This window comes from Leptonychotes weddellii, chromosome 4 (genome assembly GCF_054177405.1).
Source record: "Leptonychotes weddellii isolate Sample4059 chromosome 4, ASM5417740v2, whole genome shotgun sequence".
Lineage (NCBI taxonomy): Eukaryota > Metazoa > Chordata > Mammalia > Carnivora > Phocidae > Leptonychotes > Leptonychotes weddellii.
Window position 1 is genome coordinate 137,179,297 of NC_138372.1, and position 18,731 is coordinate 137,198,027.

The following is an 18,731-nucleotide window of genomic DNA, read 5'->3' on the forward strand; positions in this document are numbered from 1 at the left end:
CTAAGTGGTGTTCTAGGGGCCAGTTGTAGCCTTTGGGTGGAGAGTGATGCCATGAAATGGTAAAAGAAGCAGCTTTTCAGAGTTAGGAGCAAAGAGGGAGTTTAATTTATGCCTGCATTGAAATACCTGTGAGATAGCCAGTCTTCTCTTAGACCATAGGATATTCATATCTGGAGGTTAAGGAAGAGATTCACGGTAGAGATAGAATTTTGGGAAACATTTACAGATGGTTAAAACCAGGAGAATTGATCATCCCCCAAAATATGTAAAGTTAAAGAGCCAAGGGGATACCATGTCTAGAGTAGACAGTAAAAGAGAAAGTGTCCTTGAAGCCAGCTGTGAGAGAGAGAGATCAGAAATGTAGAAGGAAAAGTCAGACAGTTCATGTAAGTCAAGGGTATGTAGAATTTCAAGGAACCAGTACTTAGCACTATCAAACTCTGAATCTTAACTATGCACTTGACTTTGCTTATCTGCAATATGAAATGGTTACATAATGTTTAAGATTATTTCCAGTTCTAACATTCTTGTGGGATTCTTTTGGTTCTTTTTCTTGGTTTATAATGATATAGTGCCTTCATTAGCTTTGTCACCAACAATAAACTTAATTTTATACATTATTATTGATTAGTTATAAGTAGAGATACTGATGTTCCTCATTTTCTTCTTTTAAAAATTTTTAATTGTGGTAAGATACACTTAACATAAAATTTGCTATGTTAACCATTTTTATGGGTGCAGTTTAGACTGATCTTCCTCATTTGACTAAACTTATTGGGTATAAATTAATGTATGTAATTACAGGAGTATATCTTTGTATAGGTTATTTTGTATATGAAGGCACCATTATATCTTGTATAGGTTATTTTGTATATGAAGGCACTTGCTTGCCTCATTCCTAGTCCCAGCTCTGTATTATGCATGCTGTATATTTAGACATTTCCACATGTTAATGTGTTCTGGAAAGGTTTAAAGATAAAACTTGATTCTGATTAAATGATTAAAATCTAGGCCCTAAAATTCTGAGTTTTTAAAATAGTGGTGCCATTTTCCAAGATGTTTTATGAACCAAAATATAAAACAGAAAACCCTGAAGTTGTCATCAGATAAAACAGAACATCATACTTGAAACCATCAAAGGATTATTCTTTTAGTGGAAGTTTGAGCAAGTAAATGTGTTTGGAATCAGAAATTCTGGAAAATTGATTTTGCAGCCAAAGTTGATATTTGCTAAGCCCATGTTCTCTTTTACTTACGCTAGACATATCTTGCATTTAGACATAAACAATATTCACTGTAACCTATTTGTTTTTCAGTGGGAAAAGTAACTTCCACATTTCACCTTAATGGATTATGTTATGGTACTTTATGTAGTCTTGAACAATTTTTTTTTAAAGATTTTATTTATTTATTTTGACAGAGACATAGCAAGAGAGGGAACACAAGCAGAGGGAGTGGGAGAGGGAGAAGCAGGCTCCCCGCAGAGCAGGGATCCTGATGCGGGGCTCGATCCCAGGACCCTGGGATCATGACCTGAGCTGGAGGCAGACGCTTAATGACTGAGCCACCCAGGCGCCCCTTGAACAAATTTTTTTAAATGTGAACTTGGTTTGGGGGCCTTTTTCTCGAAAGATTAGCATAAACTCGGTTCTTTGCAATTTTTCTCTATCGGCTGATCAGCAAAGATCTTATCTATTATACTTCAAAAAGCTGCATTTTATTCCAGAAGCACATGATTGGCAACGACATGCAGTTGACAAAATAGAAATATTCTGGCCTAGAATTCACTAATAAAGAAAAACATTGCCCTAGTTTTTGCCAAACTCCGTTTTTTTACATTGAAGATCATGTTTCTGTTATATGGCATTTTCTCGGTGCTTTTTTTGTCATTTCTAAAGTTTTCTGAGTGGACTGTATAATAGAGTGGACACTTTTTTTCCATACCAAGTCTTGGTCTCCTTCTTTTGCTAATAATGATCTGTTATTCCTTTAGAGAGCTACTTCCTACATTCCTTAATTTTGATGTGTCAAAGTGTCTCAGGTCCCATAAGCTAGTTGGGCTAGACCAATTGAATTCTCTCTCTCCCAAGAAGTTACATATAGAATGTGATCAGTGATGCAGTAATCATATTGCATGATACACTTGTTCTCCTATCCAGTGAACTTCCTGGCCTATCTCCATGATTAAACAAGGGTAAGCATTTGAGGCTAGACAGATCAACTACCAACCACCTTAATTGTAAAAGTAATTTTTTACATTTAATGCATAACATTTTGCAGGGTTCATATTTTTATTTATAGGCATTGAGAAAGTGACCACAGTTGCATGGTAGTTTGTTAGAAGGAGGAAGTCTGGAATTCAAATATAGGCATTTTTTCATGTTTTCTCTTGGCAGATATTTATGGGAAAATGTGGATTTGTAACAATCTGGAAAAGAAGACAACTAAGGTTCACTTTTGAGGTTTTTAACTTAAAGCCCTAAACTGGGTATATTTAGATTTCTACTATATATGATGACACCCCAAATACTTTCATAGTGTATTAAGAATTTATACAATACGAAAACTGTGATTTGGGCAATAGTTAATATTTTTGTTATAGTGCAAATGGAATACTGCATATTTTGGTGGTCTCTATATACATAAATAGTTATATCATAAGCATAAGTCTTTTTAAATAAAGAGACTGTGAACATCTCTTATGAATCCACGAGAGCTAATATATGGATCTGACATACAAGAGATAATCAGTGTATGTTCATTGACTTTATTTTATTTAGCAAACCTTCAGGTGAGAGTTAATACATTGCATCTTTATATCAGAGCTGATATAAAGTTACAGATGAGGAAACTGAAGTCATAGAGAGATTAAACAGCTTGTCAGAGGTTCCACAGCTGGAGTTGAACCCATCTAGCTGACATGTCAGTTTTATGAATTACTCTACTAGGTTGCCTCTGTAGAATGAAATGATGAACAACATGCACTACACAATTATTTTAATTAATATCCATATTTGATGCTAATAAAAATAATTGTGTTTACTTATTTAATAATTACTTAGTACCTAGTACATGCTAGACACTGTACTATGTACTGAGACTATAAACAAAATAGGCAAAGTATCTGACATTACAGACCTTCTGTGCTCTAGTGAAAACTCTGTAAGGCTATTAGTATTTTAAAACCCGGGTGGCTTAGTCGTTAAGCGTCTGCCTTCAGCTCAGGTCATGATCCCAGGGTCCTGGGATCGAGCCCCGCATCGGGCTCCCTACTCAGCGGGAAGCCTGCTTCTCCCTCTCCCACTCCCCCTGCTTGTGTTCCCTCTCTCGCTGTCTCTCTGTCAAATAAATAAATAAAATCTTTAAAAAATAAAAATAAATAAAACCCTCTTGTTTCAAGTTTTTTAAGTGCTGGGATTATGTCTTTTGTCTCTGTATTCCTGACTTTCAGTTCATGTGAGGTTTTAAAGAATGCATGAATAAAAGAAAAAGTGAATGAAAATATAACCTGAAATGTTCCTTTGTATTTGTATTTATTTCGAACTGTTTTCTGAAGAATAAAATTCATACAGGGAACATTTCATTCTTTAGAAATTTTACAAAATACAATCATCACTAAAGTGTCAGTTTTAAAGGAAGGAAAACATGTTATTTGGTAATAGGAAATAGGAATGTTATTTAAAAGTACAAAAAATATGGTACAACATTTTAAAGCATTTATAAAGAGTTCTATACAATAGACAGTCGCTAATTAAAGTGTTCAGATTAATGTGTAAGTGAAACCTATCTTAGTCTCTTCTTTTTAATTAAGTTGTGATCACAGTTATATAGAACACAAATTAGAAGAATCTAAGTTTACCAAACCTTACATGTGGGAGATGGGTTGGGGGTATCCAAAGGCATACATCTTTTCAAATGGCACATAAACTTGGAACTTCCATAAAATGCATGACAGTCATTTCATTTATTAAAATAAGAATACCAAATAATTTCTACCTTATTGGTTTATTCTCAGTGTATCATACTTAGATATGTAGCCCTTGACCTAATAGGAATCAAAATAGAGGTGGTTCTACTTCAAGAATTTGTAATAATCCCTTCACTTTAACACATGAATGTGTTCAATATTGGCGAAAGAACACGTTGCTACCAAAACTGAAATAAGATCCTTGAAACAGAAAGGATGTTGCCATGGAAAAATGAAGTAACACTCAGTGCAGCTGTGATGCATTAATGAATAGGATATTTTTTTAAAAGATCATTTGTGTTTGGTGTGGCTCAGAGGGTCCCAACCAGATGGTTTCCATGAACATGATCTGACCCCCGGTTTGAGGACTTCTTACTGGCAGATTACTTCATTTTCTTTCCCTTGGATTGTCAGATCCTTACATTAATGCAAAATTTACTGCTGCAGATTTATATTCACTTATATAAATCACTCAACATTTTACATTAAAACCACAATTTTAGACATACAGTTTTACAGTTATTTTAAAAGTGTAAAAAGATTTATGTGATAGCTATAGTATATGTAATAGATTAACATTATAATAAGTTTAAGCAATTTGGATTATGTGTATGTTTTGGTTCTTATCATTTAGAGAATCTCTGTAACAGCATATTTTAGAAAGTTTATTTTTCAGAGTTGTGTATCTAAGGCTAAGTTTGATGAAATAATCTATTTTTGAATTAGTGGAATTTTGGAATATATTGTGGTTTTGGAAATCTTGGCATAACTTAAATTTATTTCAGAGGATATGCATGTATATATTTGTATAATGTGGCATATTATACTAATTACCTGACATTGTTGAAAACATTTTTTAACATAGCTTCAATACCTACATGAAGTGTTAAATACTCTTTTTAGTTTGACACTATAACCATAATTAATATGGGAGAATGTGTTCTCCGTACACCATATTACCTTGTACACTGGAACACTGATAATTATGTTAAATATTTAAAAAGATAAATATAATGCATCTGAGACAATGTATACTTATATTTCAGAATAAAAAATGTTGTAATCTTAATGAACTACTTAACATATACACATGTAAGTTGCAAGATAAAATTCTAGAACTAAGAAATGAGGTCCTACTTCATGAACCACTGTATTTATTTTTGCAAAATTTTACTTATATTTTTCTTCACTGAATTCATCAGTGTATTCCATGCACAGAAATGTTGAAGCAAAGATGAGTAAGTTAGCTTATTTATAAGGCTGGCAAATTTTTTATCATATCAAGGAATTCCAGACCTGTTACATATCATGCTCTCACTGAGGACTATATTAACCCCAAGGAAAGGTATATTACTGTATTCTTAGTTATCTGTTATAAAATACAGTCTCTTCATTTGCTAGAATATCCAAGGGTTTATCAAACAAATTTTAGGTTTTATTACGCCTTCAGATAACATTTTTGTATGCCAAATATTTTATAGAAAAATAACATTTTATATTTTCTTAAGAATAATTTAAGTATGCTAGGCTGTTTGGGCAATTTGTGAACCAGGTTACAAAATATTACTTTGTAAGAACCAACCAAGACTAGTAGACTTTAACTTACATTGCTTTTGAATTAAGAACTCATGATGAATTTAATTTTTGATTTGGGCTTGCTTAGTCTTATTTTAACTCTCTAAGGGCCTGGCAACCTAAGTCACCACACTGGGGATAAGAAAGCATAAAAATTGCACATGAAATCAAAGTTTAAATATAATTTGAGGTATGATAAAAGCAAGGAATAATGCTCTGATTTTTAAGTCCTCTCAATTTTCATTACCATATATCTTTAAATATAAAATGTGATACACACTTGAATCTTGGGATACATGTATATAAAAAAAGAAAGTATGTGACACATTTTAATGTTTGTCTAGAGATATAATCTGAACATTTTGAACATTTTTTCTTATATTTTAATCTGTAAAGTAAAAAAAAAAAAGGCCAAATTCACATAGAAATAGCTCTGTGTGTGTGTGTGTGTGTGTGTATGTATGTATGTGTGTGTGTTTTAAGTGAGTACAATATCATGCTAGTTGGTTCTAAGGCCTTAGCTGGTGTTAACAAAATCTAATGAACTGCAAAAGAAGGAGGATTTTCTCACCTTTTTTTTTGCCAACACATTTTCTAGTTCACTCCTGTTTCTTGGAAAGAACTGTGGAAAAGCAGATATGTTTTCATCCCATGTCACTGTGCCTTCTTGATCAAATTTGTAGCAAGAAACATCTTTTTAAGTGTTTATTGTGTTCTTTAGTAAATGTAACCCATAAAGCTATAAGTATGGCCCATTTCTTTTTTTAGTTTGCCCATTTATTTGTAAAGATATTAGGTATTTAAGGGTATGTTTGCTCCCTTATTTAGTATGTTCCCAATATTTTAATTTTGCTTTTTTTTTTTTTTCTCCCTAGCTTGAAGTACAGTCTTGTTGTGTGTTTGTTCCAAATGATAGCCTGCCTTCCCCAAGTACAATTGTATCTGGTGACATTCCTGGAACAGTAAGAAGTTGGTACCATGGACAAACCAGCATGCCAGGAATGCTTGTCCTCTGTTTGCCTCAAATAAAGATTATTAGTGCGGGCCACAAGTATATGGAACCTCTGCAGGAGATTCCATTTGTCATTCCACGACCCATCCTTGAAGAAGGTACATTTAAAAAAAATTCTTCCTATGGTTGTTATGTTTTATAATAATATTTTAGCTTTGTTTTTTTAATATGCCAGTGCTTATGTAACTCAGTCTTCTTGGCAAAAGATCACATGAAAATGGACTAAGTGATCTACAAAGTGGATCCAAAAAGAAAGGTGTACAAAGTATATAAGCTAAGTGATGCTGTTTATTGACATCCACACCTTTTAATCATATTCATGTATGTATAAAAAATGGAGACTACAAAAGATCATATGCAATACAGAATCATCACTAAAATGGCGAAGCATAGACACATTGAGAAGACCGTTGGTTTTCGATGTTTGCATTATGCTGAACTAAGAATGATAAGTAGATCTTAATTTAAGCTACTTGATTTATTAAAAGAAATATATAATAAAATGAATATACTATTTACATCAAGTATAATATATTTCTAGATTTCTCATTTGTTAAAGTAGATAATTGTGTGATTTGAAACATGACTCTTTAGAAATTCTTTATTTCTGATATTGCAGAGTTTTCAGTTGCAAATTCGTACCTTTTTGACCTTTGACCTATTCATCTCAAACAATATGTGAACCTGGAAAAGTTTTGAGTCACAAAGTAAATAATGTGAATCTATATTTTAATAACAGGGTTCAAATTTTTTACAGTGCTAAACAGTTCCACACCTTGTTCATATTACTAGGGTGTAAGTATATGAATGCTGATATCATTCAGATTCTACACATACTATTACTGAAAAGCAGACTCAAGTCTGCACAGTTTTTGACTTTGACTTGATGTTGATTTCTCTCTCCCTTTCTCTGTATTGGAATTTCCATTGATATGTAGTTTTCTTAGGTTTATCAGAAGTAGGAATGATTTTACTGCCAAAAATGAAAGTTGGTACTTAATAATATGAATACCATTATCATAAAATCATAGAATTCTAACCATTAAAAGGAATTTCTTTAGAGCTCTTCTTGTGTGCTGTTTGTCTTGATGCAAGGATTCTTTCTCTAGCATATTGGATATATCCATTCTTTGACACTTGCTTTTGGTTATTAGGAGTTCTTTATTATCACAACAGCTATTATATATCCTATGAAGGATTTTCTAGCATCACAAAATGAGCCAGGGAGTACTTCCCCCCCTTTTTTTGTTTTAACTCTGAAATAATTTTTTAAGATTCAAATAGTTTGTCCCTTATTTTTTTCTTCTTTTTTTAGAGGGGCAGGGGGGCAAAGGGAGAGGGAGAGAGAGAATCTTAAAAAGTAAGGAAAAACCAGGATACAGTACTATCATGGAGGACAAATGATTAAATCATTTTTAATATGGCAGAAGTGCTCAATAAGATATATATACAGTGGAATATTATGCAGCCATCAAAAGGAATGAACGCTTGCCATTTGCAATGACGTGGATGGAACTGGAGGGTATTATGCTAAGCGAAATAAGTCAATCAGAGAAAGACATGTATCATATGATCTCACTGATATGAGGAATTCTTAATCTCAGGAAACAAACTGAGGGTTGCTGGAGTGGTGGGGGGTGGGAGGGATGGGGTGGCTGGGTGACAGACACTGGGGTGGGTAGGTGCTATGATGAGCACTGTGAATTGTGTAAGACTGTTGAATCATAGACCTGTACCTCTGAAACAAATAATACATTATATGTTAAAAAAAGAAAAAAAGAAGAAGATAGCAGGAAGGGAAAAATGAAGGCAGGGGAATTGGAGTGGGAGACGAACCATGAGAGACGATGGACTCTGAGAAACAAACTGAGGGTTCTAGAGGGGAAGGGGTGGGAGGATGGGTTAGCCTGGTGATGGGTATTAGTGAGGGCACGTACTGAATGGAGCACTGGGTATTATACGCAAACAATGAATCATGGAACACTACATCAAAAACTAATGATGTATGGTGATTAACATAGCATAATAAAAAAAAAGATAAGGGCTAAAAGATTTGAAAGTGATTTGACAGTTTTAGGTGATTGATTTCTCTTATCACAGTATTTTAAGAGGACTGGTATTAATGCAGTTCAGATTATGGTGGCTTAAGGACTAAACAGAAAATGAAGAATTTCTTTATTGAAATGTACTTGACATATAATGTTTCAGATGTATGATGTTGATTTGATATTTTTATATATTAAAAGAGATCACTACAAAAGGTCTAGCTACCATCTGTCACCAGAGTTATTACAGTATCATTGATGATGCTGTACATTATATCCCCATGACTTTATTTAGCATAATACCCTCTAGGTCCAACCATGATGTTGCAAATGGCACAATATCCTTCTTTTTCATGGCTCAGTAATATTCCATTTTATGTGTATAGCACATTTTCTTTATCAATTCATCTATCAGTGAACACTTAGGTTCATCTATCGATGAACACTTATATACCTTGGCTATTGTAAATAATGTTGTGAATAACAAAGAGGTACATAGATCTTTTAGAATTAGCGTTTTTATTTCCTTCAGATAAATACAGAAGCAGAATTGTTGCATCCCAAAGATTTTGGAAATTTGTGCTACTGTTTTCATTTTTTCTTAAGATATTTTTTGCTGTCCTCTTTGGTTTCTTCATTGACTCCTTGGTTGTCTAATAACATGTTGTTCAGTCTCCATGTGTTTGTGCTTTATCCATATTTTTTCTTGTAATTGATTTCTAGTTTCATACCTTTGTGGTTGGAAAAGATACTTGATGTGATTTCAGTCTTCTTGAATTTATTGAGACTTGCTTTGTAGCCTAACATGCTATCTGTCCTGGAGAATGTTTCATGTGCACTTGAAAAGAAGTGCTGCTCCTGCTTCAGAATGGAATGTTTTGTATATATCTCTTTAGTCCATCTGATCCTTTAAGGTCAATGTTGCCTTGCTGATTCTCTGTCTGGGTTATCTTTTCACTGATGCAGGTAGAGTATTAAAGTCTTCTATTATTATACTACTATTTCTGTCTTTACTTCTGTTAGTATTTTTTGTATATTTAGGTGTTTTTATATTGGGTGTGTAAATGTTGATAAATGTTACATTCTCTTGTTGGATTGACTCTCATCATTATGTAATGCTCTCCTTTGTTTTAAAGTCTATTTTGTCTGACATAAGTATTGCTAACCCAGCTTTCTTTTCATTACCATTGCATGGAATATCCTTTTCTATCCTCTCACTTTGAGTCTGTGTGTGTGTCTTTAGATTTGAAATGAGTCTCTTGTAGGCAACTTATATATGGGTTTTGTTTTTTAAATCATTCAGCCATTCTATATCTTTTGACTGGGGAGTTTAGTTCATTTAAATTTAAAGTAACTATTTATAGGTATATACTTATTGCCATTTCATTTATTGTTTCCTGGCTGTTTTTGTAGTTCCTCTCCATTCCTTTTCTTCCTCTCTTTCTTATGCTTTGGTTGTTTTCTTTAGTGTTATATTTAGATTTACTTCTTTTTTTCTTTTGTGCATTTACTGTAAGTTTTTTCTTTGTGGTTATGATGAGGTTTACATATATCCTTTTATGTATGTAACAGTCTTTTTGAAGTTGATAGTAACTTAATTTTGAACACATTCCAACGCTTTATATTTTTACTTTCCCCAGCTTATGTTTCATATTTTTGATGATACATTTTACATCTTTTTATTTTATGTATCCCTGAACTTAATTATTATATTTTTACTTAATGTCTTTTACTCTTCCTACTTGGTATGTAAGTGGTATTTCCACTACTTTTATTATTTATTTACCTTTTCTAGCAAGATTTTTACTTTTGTGTGTTTTCTTATTAAATAGTACATTTTATTTTTAGTTTAGAGTAGTCTTTTAAACATTTCTTATAAGGCTGTTTAGTGATGAACTCCTTTAGCTTTTGCTTTTCTGGAAAATTCTTAATCTCTTTGAGTGATAACATCTGGGTAGAGAATTCTTGGTTGGCCATTTTTTTCCTTTTAGTGCTTTGAATATGTCATGCTACTCTTTTATGGCCTGTAAAGTTTCTGCCAAAATATCTGCTAATTGTCTTATGGGGTTTTCCCTCTATGCAATATGTTGCTTTTCTCTTGCTACTTCTAAGATTTTCTGTTTACCTTTTACCATTTTATTTTATTATTTTAAAAATATTTGAGAGAGAGAGTATGAGCAGGGAGAGGGAGAGCGAGTATTTCCAGTAGCCTCCCTGCCAAGAGCAGAGCCAGATGCAGGGCTTGATCTCTTGACCCTGAGATCATGACCTGAGCTGAAATCAAGCATCGAACGCCCAACTGACTGAGCCACACAGGTGTCCCTATCTTTTACCATTTTAATTAGAATGTGTCTTGGGGTTTGTCTTTGGGCTTATTTGGGCCTCTGATCTTCCTGGACCTGGATGTCTGTTTCCTTCCCCAGATTATGGATGTTTTTAGCCATTATTTCTTCAAATAATTTTTCTTGACTTTTCTCTCTCTTCTCCTTCTGGGACCTGGATAATGAGAATGTTATTCCTTTTGATGTTGTCCCAGAGGTCCCTTAAGGTATCCTCACTTATTTTAGTTCTTTTTTTTATTTTTATGCTTTGTCTTTGTGTTTTCTATTCCTTTGTTTTCCAACTCACTGATCATCCTTCTGTTTCATCCATTCTGCTATTGAACTCCTCAGTGTACTTATAAGTTCAGTTTTAATATCTATTTCGTGTTTTCTTATTTTTCTTTGTTGAAGTTATTGTTGTGCTCCTCCATTGCTTAGATAGGTGAGCATCTTTATGACCATTACTTTGAACACTATCTGATAGGTTGTGTCTCTCCATTTCTCTCCTTTTTCTGCAGACTTGCCTTGTTTTTTGGTTTGGAATATATTCCTCTGTCTACTCATTTTGCTTGTTTCTCTGTCTGTATATATTAGGTGAAATGGCTACCTCCCTCAGCCTTGAAGCAATAGTCTTGTGTAGGAGCTGTTTTGTGTGGCTCAGAAGCCTTATCTCCTGTGGCTACCAGAGCTAGGCATGCTGTGGGCATCCCTCCTGTGGGCTGTTCACCCACTGGCTTTCATAGGGCTGCAGCTGCTATGTGTGAAAGGTAGGGCTCCGGGTACTCACCTGGCCTGTTGTATCTTGGCTACTGCATGGGGAGAGTGGGCTTCCAGCTCCTTGCCTGTCCTGGTTGTGGCTTGCTCTTTTGGTGGATTGTGTGGCTTGGGGGTGCCTTGGGACATTAATCTGGCTTTTTTTTACTCCTTGGGTGCTATATGGGAGTGAGCAGGGCAGGAAGCTTACCCAGCCTGTTCATGGTGAGTGGTAGGCAGACCATGCCCACCATGCCCACCCACACCAAGACACATTCTAATTAAAATGGTAAAAGGTAGGGGTGCCTGTGTGGCTCAGTCTGTTAGTCTTCTCATACTTGATTTCAGCTCAGGTCATGATCTCAGGGTCGAGGGATCGAGTCCTGAATCTGGTTCCAGAAGCCTAAAAGGGGTCCACCTAAAATGATACTTGTTGACTCCTTCACCAACAAGGTTGGATGAGATTGCAGAAATGACTGTTGACAGCACTTCCATTCACTGTTAAAATCCTTGCAGATTCCTTTTTAAAATCTTTTAAATCTATCTATCTGTCTGTCTGTCTGTCTATCTATCTGTGTATCTATCTATCTATCTATCTTCCTTGCAGATTCCTATCTCTCTGGTAGCCACTTTAACATGAGTAAATGGGTCATCCTCTCTTCTGGTCTAGGTGCTTTTTATTTCTTGCTTTTGTGATGGATCACAGGGCAAATAGTTTTGGGGGCAAGCCCTTTAAAAACAGATCTTGGTTTCCTAAAGTACTATGATTCACCTAGTCTTAATCTTTGTTGATATTAAAAACTAGACATTTTAGACCTTGTCTTTACTGTGCCTGCCCCCAAGGTCAGGATTACGAATGTCGGGCACAATCCCTTAACTTTTCCAGGGAGTGTTCTGTATTTGTAGGATCCCTCCCACTTGTGCCTCATCTGGGTGGTTTTGGGGGAAGGCCATGTCTGCCTCTTCCACCCTTCTACATGTTTCTCTTTTGTCTTTCGTGTGGAGGTGCTGCTCATCTAGGTCTCAGGTCCTTTTTAGAGGAAAATGATGCCATATATAGTTTTAAGTTATTGTGTCCATGGAAGGAGGTGAGTTCAGGGTCTTCCTATGTCACCATCTTGAACTGTCTCATGAAGAATTGATATAACAAATCTACAGTATTTTTTTTAAGTTATTTGAGAAAGACAGGAGAGAGGATGGTATCCAGATGTATATATGCCTAGATATTCTTAGGTTGCAAGGAACAGAAATCAAGTCAGGATAATTTAAACAAAATGGAACTTACTGACTCATTCTTTATATATTGCATTATAGAAAGCAACTTTGAGTTTTAGTTAAAATTTTGAGATTAATCTCACTGTTTGACTCTGGTGGTTATGAACACCATATTTTCAATTAAAGTTTTCTCTTTTTATTTTCTTGTCCTCATAACACCTGTTAAATTTTTTTCTTGCTCTTTGTCTTTGGTGTTGTTTGGTTATCATTGTGAGTTCTAGATTTCTATTAAAACTGTAATATATTGAAACCAGTTATTTAAATTTATGATGGAAGGAACAACAAAGAATAGAGTTTCCTATGTAACCAAGGTTTTGTGCTTCAGACCTTTTATTTTGATGGAAATACTTCAGTATATTGCAGTGTTTGTGTGTGTGTTGTGAATCATACCACCCTGCGATTTAGAAAGGAAATTCATAGCTTCTGTAGAGAAGAGTAGGGCCACTCTGCCCATTGCTAGCTACTGCCCAACACCAGCCTTAGTATCATTTTCTGTGTTCTTTGAACAAGGACATCTCTGTCCTGTTGCAGGGCTTTAGCAGATGCTACCCATGTGATTGCCTCCTTCCTGATCTCTTCTCTAGCCTTTCTTCTCATTTTTTAGGTTTCCGTGTACTTCACTTGCCAGGTCCTTCTGTTCTGTGCTCTTACTGCTTTTGACTCATCACTCTTAATACTCCTATCCCAATTTTAGTTACCTTTATTCAGTACCCTGATTTCCGTGCTAGGGTGAAAAGGGCAAGAAGCATATCTGTCTTGTTTACAGTGTTATTCCTATCACCTACACAATGAATCGCACAAAATAGGGCTCACTAATTGTAGAGTATGTTGTTCAGTAAATAGTTTTTGGTTACTATAAGGAGCAAAAAAAACCTTTAAAAATAAGGTCAGCTTCTGACTTGTCTTCAAGTTCATAAATAATTGAAAAAGAATTCTTTATCATTATGACTTGAAAAAAAGTGAAAAAAAATTACAAAATGAGTAATAGGATGAACAAGAAGGGTTCTTATAAATTTCAGGCTTATTCTGTACTTCTAAAATTCAAAATGAGGAACCGTTTGTTGAACTGTCATCTGATTTCACTTGCCATGGAAAGGGAGAGATGATCTCTAATATAGTCAGATCCAGTCTGTTTAGGGTGTTTGGGTCAAAATCAACATCTTGAGTTTCCTTAGCAGGCATTTGCAGTGAGGCTTGCAGATGTAATTTGCTACATCCAGCTCACACCTTTGCGCAGATGGGTTTCCACACTGTGCCTAGCAGAGGTTTGTTTTTTCTTCTTTGAAAGATTGCCTGCAACTTCAATAAAATATTTTGACAGAAATGGAATATTGAGATCATTTATAAATTAAAACTTTGCTATTGTTGGATTTAGTGAATTTTCATAGAAACTGATGTTAAAATTGTTGAGCATCTATGAAAAACAGAAAGTCTATTTTTCCATGTAATTTTTTTTTTCATCTTGCTGGTTTATATTTATTGTTCTATTTTCAATTTTTTAATATCTTTGGTAAGTATAATTTCCACTTGTTCTGAAAGGTGATGCTGTACTATTATAATAGTTTTCTTTTTTCCAGTTTACTCAGTGTCTGTGACTTTAGTTCTTAATCCATATGTAAATGAGATACCTTGGGGAAAAGCAGCTCAGAAAAGAGCTTAAGATTTGTTCTTGATGTTGCTGCTGTTTAAATTAATCTCTTAGAGGTCATCATATATGTATTACAATTGAAGTTAAGCTGTTGAAATGCCTAAATGTAGTTAATATAATTGTTATATACATTGTTATTTTCTCAATAGCTCACATCCATCCTGCTACATCATATGTTTTGCTATGGGTTCTGTGACTTTTAAAGGCTTGAGAATGAACCTTACTTAATTTATTCCCTGTCAATCAGTTTTGTATTTCCCAACAACCTCCCCTCCCCGCCACACACACATGCAAACTTATTTTAAAAACAAAACCAATGTGGCAGATCCAGTATGTCATATTTTTCCTTTAAAATAAAGTATATAATTTAGATTGCCTTAAGATCATAAACATGTGTTTTTTAAATGATACCAAGGTAACATATTCTCATTAAAGGAATTTTTAAAAATTGGGATATAAGTGACGTGTAGCATTGTGTAATTTAAGGTATATAACATGTTGATTTTGCTGCCTTTATATATTACAGTATGATTACCATCATGGTGTCAACTAACACTTCTGTAGGTCACATAATTATCATTTCTCTTTTGCGGTGAAAACATTTAATACCTAGTCTCTTAGCAGCTTTGAAGTATATAATACAATATTATTGACCATAATCACGAAGTTGTGCATTAGGCGTCCAGAACTTCTTCATTTTCTAGTTGTAAGTTTGTAAACTTTAACAAAATCTCCCCATTTCCCCCAACCCCCAGCCCCTGGTTTCTGTGAGTTCACTTGTTTAGATTGCATATGCAAGTGATATATAGTATTTGTCTTCCTCTCTCTGACTTATCTCACTTAGCATAATGTCCTCATTAAAAGAAATTTTTAAAGTAAGAATATACAGATGAAAAAAATTACTTCGGTGATAATTACTATTAACAATTTAGTTTTGTATTTCTTCCCAGTGTTTGTTTATTCTTTCTGTTTTGTGTGATAAATATATACAGACATACACATATAAAAGTTCCATTATGTAAAATGATTATATTCATGATGTACAAGGAAGATAATTCCTGACAAAATTTTCAGCACTGTTTTTTTTCTTTTATTATATTATCCTGCACATTTCACACAGGCTTAACATGTTTTGAATCACTTCTATCGAAAAGTAAGAGGATTTTTAAAAATCTTCCTTAACTTTTTCTTAGTGTTTAGTGAATATGGACTTTTCCTTTCTGTAAATCATATTTTCTCAGGTTGCAAAGAAGAAATAAAGTCAAGTTATCTTAGGGAATGGGGATTCAGTGATCTCTGATGGTCAACAGAAGAACATCAGAAGCGATCTTTAGTGGCCAAAGTATGCCAGACGGAGAGTGGAAAGTAAATGAGGACTTAGTAGTAGCTCTACTTACCCACTGGCACATTGGGCTAGGCTGTTTTCTTCTCTACTACTGTCCTTACATCTTTAAACACCTTTTTTGAAGTATAATTTACATTCATGACATTTACTCATTGTATGAGTACAGTTCAGTGATTTTTAGTAAATTTATAAAGATAGGCAACCATCACCACAACGCGGTTTTAGAGCATTTCTATCACCTCACAGTTCCTTTATGTCCATTTTGCAATTAATTCCCATTCCACATGCTCCAGTGCTGAGCACCACTGATCTCTCCCTTTATAAATTTGCCTTTTCTGGACACTTAATATAATGGAATCATACAATATGTGGTCTTTTGCATCTTCTTTAGTACCTTATATACTTACGTATCAGTGTATTCAGGGTACTTGGGATTTTTTTCACTTAGTATAATATTTTTAAAGTTCATTCTCGATGTAGCCTGTGGCAGTAGTTTGTATTGCGGAGTAACATTTATTCTGTGATCATACCACACTTTGTTTATTAATTCAGCAGTTGATATTCATTTGCATTGTTACCAGTTTTTGACTATTATGATTAATGCTGATATGAAAACTTGGGTACATGTTATATGGACAAATGTTAAAATTTATCATGGATAACAAATGGATTCCACTTTGGAGTGGAATTACTGGATTTTAGGATAAGTTTTTGTTGAACATTTCAGATAATGGCCAAACACTTCAGAAGTGATTGTACCATTTTACATTCCACTATTAACGTGTTAGGGTTTTATTTTCAGTATCTTTGCAAGCACTTGGTATTTTTGCCGTTCTAAGAGAGTATGTGGTACTTTATTGGGGAGTCAGTTGCATTTGCATTTCTGTAATGACTAATGATACTGACTATTTTTTCATGTACTTAATATATTTGCTTATAAAATATGTATTTAAATTATTTGTCCGGTTTTTTTTTGTTATTTTTGAGTTGTGAGTGTTCTAAAATGTTCTAGATGCATGTCCTTTTTCAGATATATTATTTGTTAATATTTTCCTGTAGGTTGGGGCTTTTATTTGCATTTTCCTTTTTTAAAGTTTTTATTTAAATTCCAGTTAGTAAACAGGCAGTGTAATATTAGTTTCAGGTGTACAATGTAGTGATTCAACACTTCATGCAGTGCTCAGTGGTCTGCACAGCAAGTGCCCTCCTTCATCCCCATCGCCTCTTTCACCCACCCACCTTCCCTCTGGGAACCATCAGTTTGTTCTCTATAGTTAAGAGTCTCTTTCTTGGTTTCCCTCTCTCTCTCTTTTTTTCCCCTATACTCCTTTGTTTTGTTTCTTAAATTCCACATATGAGTGAAGTCATATGGTATTTGTCTTTCTGACTGACTTACTTTGATTAGCATAATACTCTCTAGCTCCTTTTATGTCATTGCATATGGCAAGATTCCATACTTGTTTTATGACAATAATATTCCATGGTGTATGTATACCACATCTTCTTTATTGAGTAATCGGTTGATAGACACTTGCGCTGTTTCCATAGTTTGCATTTGCATTTTCTTGATAGTAAATTTTGAAACATAAATTTTAGAATTTGATAAAATCCTCTTTATCAATTTTCTTTATTCATTGTCCTTTTGGTGTCTTAGTCTTAGCTCTTATGATTTGGTATGTGGTCCATTTTGATGTATTTTTTTTATATATGGTGTGAGATAAGAGTTAAGAGTCTTAAGTTCATTTTATTGTATGTGGATATTTAATTTTCCCAGCATTATTTGTTCAGAACACAGTCCTTACAGAATTATCTTGGCACCTTTGCTGAAAATTCAACCAACCATAAGTCTAAGGTGTTTTTTTTCCCCCTGAACTCTCAGTTCTATTCCATTGATCTCTATGCTGTCTTTGTGCACATAGCACACGATGTTGATTACTGTGGTGTGTTATATTGTCTTTAAAATTATGTAATATAAGTCATCTAACTGTCTTTTTTTCTTTGAAATTATTTTGTCTATTTTAGGTTCTTTGCATCCTTATGCAAATTTGAGCATTAGTTTGAAGAGACTTTGATAGGGATTGCATTTAATTTATAAATATTGTGATATTTGCCATCTTGAGAATATTGAGACCTTCAATCTATGATTATAGAATGTCTCTCCTTTTATTTCTTCAATTTTATTCAGTAGTATTTTGCAGATATAAGTGTCTTACATGCCCTACATGTCCTTAGTTACGTTTTTGAAATGTATTTTATTTATTTGAACTTGCTGTGAATGGAATTATGTTCTTATTTTCATATAAAAATATAATTTTGTATGTTTCCCTCTTATCCTGAGAGCTCATTGAACTTGTTTATTCTAGTTGCTTTTAGTGTGGATTCTCTGAAAATTTCTATATACCTTTCTAGTTTCTATGAACCATGCCATATGTGAATAAAGACTGTTTTACTTCTTTCTTTCCAATCTGGATGTCATTAATTTGTGTTTTTACTTTAGTACATTGGCTAAATCTCCAGTACAGTGCTACATAGAATCAATGAGAGCACATATCCTTGCATTGTTCCCAAATCTAGAAAGCAAGCTATTAGACTGTCATCACTAAATATTATGGTAGCTGTGGATTTTTCACAGATGTCCATCAGGTTAAGAAAGACCCATTTTATTCTCAGTTTATTGAGACTTTTTACTGTGAAATTGTTTGGATTTTTTCACATGCTTTTATGAATCCATTGAGATACTGGTTGTGTGTGTGTTTCACTTTATACTATTAATGTGGTGTATTACTTAAT

The 18,731-nt window shown here is 33.9% G+C and overlaps 1 protein-coding gene across 1 annotated transcript in view; it reads left to right on the forward strand.

Annotated features, from left to right (window-relative positions):
- The window catches only part of VPS13B (vacuolar protein sorting 13 homolog B), a 743,427-nt gene that overhangs the window by 353,767 nt on the left and 370,929 nt on the right, over window positions 1-18,731 (forward strand). Inside the window, exon 23 of the mRNA XM_081817134.1 lies at window positions 6,418-6,664. Within this exon, the coding sequence (XP_081673260.1) occupies window positions 6,418-6,664 (247 nt within the window). The remainder of the gene's footprint in view (window positions 1-6,417; window positions 6,665-18,731) is intronic.